The sequence below is a fragment of the Mandrillus leucophaeus genome, unplaced genomic scaffold (genome assembly GCF_000951045.1).
Source record: "Mandrillus leucophaeus isolate KB7577 unplaced genomic scaffold, Mleu.le_1.0 Scaffold674, whole genome shotgun sequence".
Lineage (NCBI taxonomy): Eukaryota > Metazoa > Chordata > Mammalia > Primates > Cercopithecidae > Mandrillus > Mandrillus leucophaeus.
In genome coordinates this window covers 386,527-394,669 of record NW_012107297.1, presented here as the reverse complement: position 1 = coordinate 394,669, position 8,143 = coordinate 386,527, and the positions used below count along the sequence as shown (strand labels likewise).

Here is an 8,143-nt window from a genome sequence, read left to right as displayed (position 1 = left end):
AATATCTCATGTAATTTACTCATCTAATTTATTGAATGCTGACCTGAAGGTGAAAAACAGGATGGCTGTATGGGCACTCCATGTACGATTTCTACTAAATGCATATTACTTTCACACCATCATAAAGTAAAAGCATCATTAAGTCAAACCCGTCCTAAGTCAGGGACCATCTGTACCTAGGACAGTCTGTACTGTTCTACTTATAGCACTTCTGACGACAAATATGTTGGGTTTTCCCCCCAACATCAACCAATTCTTTTACACCAGCTGTGCATCCTTGCGTTGAGTTCAATTCTGATGCTATTTACCAGGAGTTATGACCTACAAGTTAAGGGCCCAGTCCCACAAGGCTGCTCCCACAGATGTCAGTCGCAAGTCCCAGTCGCAGGCCTCCTGTACTTCTCAGCTATCAACTATAAACTGAAGATTACCGTGACCTTCTCCTTGTGGTCAGTAATTTGCTAGAATGGCTCACAGAACTCAAGAAAACATTTCATGTATTATTATAGGTTTATGATAAAGGATACAACCTGGGGACAGCCAATGGAAGAGATAAATAGGGCAAGGGACGTGGCGCTTTCATGCCCTCTCTGGGTGCACTAGCCTCCTAGCACTTAGATGTGTCCACCATTTCAGAAGCTCTCCAAGCTCTGTTTAGGGTTTCAGGGAGGTGCTATTACATAGCCATGATTGATTATATCATTGGCTATTGGTGATTAACACAATCTCCAGCCTCTCTCCCCTCCCTGGAGGTGGGGGGGAGGGTAGAGCTAAAAGTTCTAACCCTCTAATCAAGCCTCAGTGTTTCTGCCCTGAAGCTCTCTGAGGGACTCCCAGCCACCAGTTACCTTATTAGCGTGCAAAAGACACTGTTATAACTCCAGAGATTCCAAGGTTCTTAGAAGGTCTTGTGTCAGGAACTGGAAACTACCAATTATTACATTATAACAAAAGATGCTTCTGTCCCCCTATACCAAGGGTTTTAGGAGCTATGTGCTAGAAACCAGGGCTGAAGACATACATTTCTTATACTATAGTGTCACAGAGAAGTTGTACTAATAGTTCGGAGTTAGATTGTAAAGGGCCATGTATGCCATGCTTTAGAATTTGGAATTTGGACATTATCCTATAGGTAGAGGGGAGCAGTCTTTATTTATTTTTATTTGGAAAGAATTTCAAGCTTATGGAAAAATGGCAAAACTAAAACATTTTATTTTATAAATTTCTGTTTTTCAGAACACCTGTATACTTGTTACTCAGATTTGTCTGTTAACATTTTGTGTTCAAATCCTGGTCCAGCCATTTCCTATGTGCCTAAACTAAGTTAGGCCATCTGGAAGTTACTTATCTCTGCATGCCTTGGGCAGACAAAGGTAAAATGGGCATAATAATGGCCCATTTTGCTTCATTTGCAAGCTTGCTCTTTCTCTCTGAATATGTGTAGATAAAGATACATAATTTTATGTGAATCATTTGAAGTTGTTACATACATCATGACCCTTTACCCTTAAATACTTGAGTATGTATTTCCCGGAATAGGGATATTCTCTTTCATATCCACAGCATAGTTATCTGCAGAGACGAGCTCAGTCGGGGAGTCCCTAACCCAGAGGCGCTAGAGGAATTAAAGACACACACACACACAGAAATATAGAAGTGTGGAGTCAGAAATCAGGGGTCTCACAGCCTTCAGAGCTGAGAGCCTGGAACAGAGATTTACCCATGTATTTATTAACAGCAAGCCAGTGATAAGCATTGTTTCTATAGATTATAGATTAACTAACAGTATTCCTTATGGGAAACAAAGGGGTGGGTTCTGGCTAGTTATCTGCAGCAGGAGCATGTCCTTAAGGCACAGATCGCTCATGCTATTGTTTGTGATTTAAGAATGCCTTTAAGTGGTTTTCTGCCCTGGGTGGGCCAGGTGTTCCTTGCCTTCATTCCAGTAAACCCACAGCCTTCCAGTGTGGGCGTCAGTGGCAATCACAAATATGTCACAGTGCTACAGAGATTTTGTTTATGGCCAGTTTTGGGGCCAAGTTAATGGCCAGATTTTGGGGGGCCTGTTCCCAACAGTTACCAACATCAGTAAATTTAACATTGATACTTTGATCTGAAGTTCATCGGTTGATTCTATAATGTCCTTTATAGAAATTTTCCTTCTCCAGTTCAGGATACAGTTGTAGGGTAGGTATTACATTTAACTGTTGTTTCTCTAATGTAGAACATTTCCACGGCTTTTCTTTGTCTTTTTTTTTTTTTAAATGTCACTGTCATGATACAGACTCTGCTCCCTTTAAAAAAAAAAATAGGACATTCCTCATTTTCTGTTTATCTGATGTTTCCTCATTATTAGATTCAGATTACACATTTTCAGTTGGAATATTGCATGGGTGGTAATATGTCCTTCATAAAGTATCACTTCTGGATGTTCATTTGTCCCTCATTGGTAATGTTAATTTTGTCACCCGGTCAAGGTATTGTCTGATTTCTCAACTCTAATTCTTTGTGTGTACATGCATGCCCTTGCAACTAATAGTCTATAGGGAGACACTTTAAGACGATGCATGGAGCGGGGCGCGGTGGCTCACACCTGCTATCCCAGCACTTCGGGATGCTGAGGTAGGTGGATCATGAGGTCAGGAGATCGAGACTGTCCTGGCTAACATGGTGAAACCCCGTCTCTACTAAAAATACAAAAAATTAGCCGGGCGTGGTGGCACGCACCTGTAGTCCCAGTTACTCAAGAGGCTGAGGCAGGAGAATAGCTTGAACCTGGGAGGTGGAGGTTGCAGTGAGCTGAGATCGTGCCACTGCGTTCCAGACTGGGCAACACAGTGAGACTCCGTCTCAAAAACAACAACAACAACAACAAAAAACCCCAAAATACTTTTTGTGGCAAAGGGTCTCACTAAGTTGCCCAGGCTGGTCTTGAACTCCTAGCCTCAAGATATCTTCCCTCCTCGGCCTCTCAAATTGCTGGGATTATGTGAGCCACCATGCCCGACCTCATTTGTGTTTGGTAGGGAAAAAAAGAATATAATTATGTAATTATCGGAGAGCCATAAACTATAACTGATAACACTGGTTGCCCCAGGGGGAAGGAAATGGGTATTTGGGGCACACAGTAGTATGGAGACTTCACTATATCCTCTTATATTCTGTGCCTTTTGAATTGTGAACCATATGAATACATTATCTACTATATTTTAAAAAATAACATTCAATATACTTTTTACTTCTTTTTTTTTAAGACTAGTCAAGTGTAGTAGTGAGAAGGGGGAAAGAGTAGAGCAAGTTTGATCTGTAACTGACGGTGAACACTCAATTGAGAAAACTCATTACCTTTGGACCAGCTTAAGTTTACATTTCAAAAAAAACAGAGAGATGGCAACCAACCTTTAAACACAGGTATGCGGATGACAATTTCCAGAAGCAATACGACACAGTGGGAAGAACTCAAGTTAGAGCTTCAGCTCCACTCTAGGTGGTTTTACCACTCATTAGTGAGCAAGCCACTTACTGTTTCTGAGCCTGTTTCCCCTTCCATAAAATGGAGGTATTTCCACCTGCCTGCTTCTGTGGGTTACTGTATTGATCAAATGAAATAATGGATATAAAAGCTCTCTAAAAAATTATGAAGTACTTTATAATATATATTTAAACAATAAAGTATTACAAAAATAGAGATGTCAAGAGAGGGATGTGGTTATTAGTGGAAGATGATGAATTTAGACCATTCTAGTTTGAAGTAAAGAGACACAGATTTAGAATTCATCTCTCTAAATAGAGGTAATTATAAGTCACAAAAGTATAACAGATCTCTGAAGGATAAACATTCAACAAATAGGCCGGGTGTGGTGGCTCACGCCTGTAATCCCAGCACTTTGAGAGGCTGAGGCAGGCAGATCATAAGGTCAGGAGATCGAGACCATCCTGGCCAACATGGTGAAACCCTATCTCTACTTAAAAATATATATATACAAAAAATTAACTGGGCATAGTGGTACGTGCCTATAGTCCCAGCTACCTGGGAGGCTCAGGCAGGAGAATCGCTTGAACCCGGGAGGCGGAGGTTGCAGTAGGCCTAGATCATGTCACTGCACTCCAGCCTGGAGACAGAGTGAGACTCTGTCTCCAAAAAAAAAAACCCCTTCAACAAATAGAAGTATAATACCGCAGAACTGGCAAGGACCCTGAAGGTCATCTAAGCCTTTGCTACTCTGCATCACTTGTATTGAAAATGCTGAGAATCTCAGGTCCCCCACCACAGACCTAGTCCATCAAAATATGTACTTCGACAAGATTCCCTAGGTAATTCATACTGACATTTTAAGTTTAAGAAGCACTGATCTAGGCCATCTTCCTCATTTTTCAGATAATAAAACTGAGGCCCTAAGTAAAGGGATTTACCCACGTTCACATTGTTAATAAGTAGCAAAATCAAGATTTGGACACAGGCTTGATCTCCTGGGCTGGGTACACCATGTTTTCGTTTCCCAGACACCCTGTTTCAAAACTTTTGAGACATCTTTGCCTTTCAAACTTCCCATGTTCCCACCCCCATTTCTAATTGGCCAGCTAGATCCATCAGTTCTTTCTTCCCAATTTCTTTGGCATACTCTGCTCTTTTCCACCCACTTCATTCACTGCCCTAAAGCTACTGTTGTTCATACTGGGAAAAACCAGCTTCCCTCTCCTGTGCATGTATCAACTTCCTCTTCTGCAAACAAGAGTGCACTTTCAAATAGTAAGCTCTATTTAATTCCTTAAGAAGGTGCAAGTCATTAAAAAGCATTAAACTTTAACATGCTAATTTCAGGCAGAATTTGTATTTGAAACCCACCAAAATTAGCAGCTATAACTGTAATTCTAACTCAAAATCTTCACTTCCATTCTTTCTTTCCTATTACCTCCTTTTCTTTGCCCTAGAACTAACTTTTATGTAACAAGGTCCTCCCATTCTAATCAAGCTTTACTAAAATACAGTTTATCATCCTTCAGTACCCTCAGGGGATTCATTCCAGGAACAGCCACCACCCTAATCCCCCACCACCACAGATAAAAAAATCTGCTGGTCGGGCGCGGTGGCTCACGCCTGTAATCCCAGCACTTTGGGAGGCTGAGGCGGGCGGATCACGAGGTCAGAAGATCAAGACCATCCTGGCTAACACCGTGAAACCCCGTGTCTACTAAAAATACAAAAAAATTAGCCGGGCGTGGTAGTGGGCGCCTGTAGTCCCAGCTACTCGGGAGGCTGAGGCAGGAGAATGGTGTGAACCCTGGAGGCAGAGCTTGCAGTGTGCCGAGATGGCGCCGCTGCACTCCAGCCTGGGTGACAGAGCGAGATTTTGTCTCAAAAAAACCCCCCAAAAAACTGCAGATGCTCAAGTCCCTGATATAAAATGGCATAGTATGCATATAACCCATGCAACATCTTCCTGTATACTTTAAATCATCTCTAGATTACTTATAATATCTCATGCAAGGTAAATGCTGTGTAAATAGTTGTTACATGGTATTGAGTTTTTTTGTACTTTTTAAAAATTGTTGTGTTTTGGTTTTGGTTTGTTTTTTTTCAGGCTAGTCAAGTGAGGAACTGGAAGTGGAGAAGGAACAAAGAAATCTCTTACTGGTTCTGATCAACTAGTTATGAACACAACTGCATTTGGACTAGCCTACTGAGATTTTTTTTTTTTTTTCTGAATATTTTCTATCTGTAATTGGTTGAATCCAGAATCCACAGATGCAGAGGGCCTGCTGTAAATTCACAGTGTCATCTTTTGAATTTATAGCTCTTACCATCTACATTCTCATGCCTTTATAATTCTCTCCTATATATTCCATCCTAAGAAACCAAATTATTTCAACATTTATTGAGTACCTATGAAAAAGTTTTTAAAAATTAGGCAGGCATGGTGTCTTTGGTCTATAGTCCTAGCTACTTTGGAGGCTGAAGCAGGAGGGTTGCTTGAGCCTGAGAGTTTGAGGCTGCAGTGAGCTATGATTGTGCTACCTCTCTCCAGCCTGGATGATAGAGTGAGACCCTGTCTCTATAACCACCACCCCCCCACCCAAAAAAAGCCACAAATGCTAAACACACTGACTGTATAAACTGTACTTAAAAAAAACTCCACGGACTAATAGTAGATCTTGGAAATTATTCCATATCAGTGATCAAAGAGCTGCCATGTTACTTATTCTTTATGGTCACATAGCATTTCACTGTAGGATATATCATAATTTAGTCCCCTATTGATGTACATTTCAGTTTTTTCTAGTTTTTTATTTTTGCTAATAAGCAACGCTCTATTACATCCATCATATTGCTGAATCAAATAATATATGCATTGTAATTTTTTAAAATTTTAGTTGTTTTTCATTTTTGTTTTTCAGACAGATTCTCACCCTGCTGCCTAGGCTGGAGTACAGTGGCTTGATCATGGCTCATTGAAGCCTCAACCTCCTGGGTTCAATCGATCCTCCCACCTCAGCCTCCCAAGTAGCTGGGTCTACTGGCATGCACCACCATAGCCAGCTAATTTCTAAGTTTTCCATAGAGATGGAATCTCCCTATGTTGCCCAGGCTGGTCTTGAACTCCTGGGCTCAAGTGATCCTCCAACACTGGCCTCCCAAAGTGCTGGGATTACAGTTATGGGCCACTGCACCCAGCCTGCATTTGTAATTTTGATAGTTGTTGTCAGATTGCCATCTGTTATGGATGTCTGTTTGAATATCTGTTTGAATATTTGTCCCTCCCAAAATCCATGTTGAAATTTAGTCCCCTGTATGGCAGTATTGAGAGGTAGGGCCTTTAAGAAGTGATACCATGATACCATACCTCTGCCCTGATGAATGGATGAATCCGTTTATATATTAATGGGTTAATGGGTTAGTGGGTTAATGGGTTATCAAGGGAGAAGAACTGGTGACTTTATAAGAAGAGAGGCCTGAGTTAGCACGTTGGCGCTTAGCTCCCTTGCCATGTGTACCCTGCAAATCCTCAACCAGCAAAAAGACTCACCAGGGGCTGCCCCTCGACCTATGTTATCAGATTTCTTGGTCTGTGCCAATTTTAGTGTAGTTTTTAACTTGCATTTCTCTTATGAGTGAGGTTGAGAATCTTTTCATGTTTAAGAGCTATTTGTATTTATTTTTCTGTGAATTATCTGTTAATTTTTTTTGCCATTTTTTTCTGTTGGGTTGTTGGACTTTTGATTTCTAGGAATTCTTTATGTTTTAGTGAAATTGTCTTTTTTATATGAATTAAACTTTTTTCTTAGGTTTTTTTTTCCTTTGACTTTGCATAAGGTAGTTTTTGCCATGCCTAATTTTAAAGTGTTTTATGTAGTAATTTTCTTTTATAGCTTCTGAATATCATTTTTAGACCTTTGTGTTTATAAAATAATTTTTCATGGTTTCTTTGGGTACTTTTTGCTTTATTTACGTTAAATATTTTTAAACCTTCTGGAATTTAATGTAAGGCATAGGATGTGTGTGTGTGTGTGTGTGTGTGTATTTTTGATGGCTACCTTATTGCCCTAACACCTTTATTGATTAGTTCTCTTTTCCCTAGAGGTTATCTTTGACTTGTTTATCTGTTTTGTCAATTTTCTCTTCATCCCTAACCACATCCATTATCTAATTAGTTATCCCAGTAAGCTCAGTTTTTCTTTAGGCTCCTATATGTTCTTATATTTTCTTTCTGTTCCTATTGATAATACTTTAAGCCATTTTTATTGTGGAAATTTCAATGTCTATGGAAATGTATATTTTATACATTAATATATTCATCACTATATCAATGTATATTGAAATGCAAGTAGTGTGTGTGTGTGTTTGTGTGTAGAGAGAGAGAGAGAGAGAGAGAGATTGAGAGAGGAATATAATGAACTCCCAGGTACCTGTTAACCCACTTCAATAACTATTAACTCGTGGTAGATCTTGTTTAATCTATATGCCTACCTGCTTGTCCTCCTTTCCTCCCTCCAGTTATTTTGAAGCAAATTACAGGCATGCTATTTATTCAACATCTGGACCTCTGATAGCTATTTTCTGTCTTCAATTTTTATCTTCTCTAGGTCATACTGTGTAACTGTGTGTTTCTTCATTGGTCTTATATTTCTTTCTTTTTTTTCTTTT

At 39.9% G+C, this 8,143-nt stretch overlaps 1 protein-coding gene across 1 annotated transcript in view; it reads left to right on the top strand.

The window, feature by feature from the left end:
- The first annotated feature begins 6,975 nt into the window (after window positions 1–6,975).
- The window catches only part of UVRAG (UV radiation resistance associated), a 339,596-nt gene continuing 338,428 nt past the window's right edge, over window positions 6,976–8,143 (top strand). Inside the window, exon 1 of the mRNA XM_012002017.1 lies at window positions 6,976–7,063. Within this exon, the coding sequence (XP_011857407.1) occupies window positions 6,986–7,063 (78 nt within the window). The 5' untranslated portion in view covers window positions 6,976–6,985. The remainder of the gene's footprint in view (window positions 7,064–8,143) is intronic.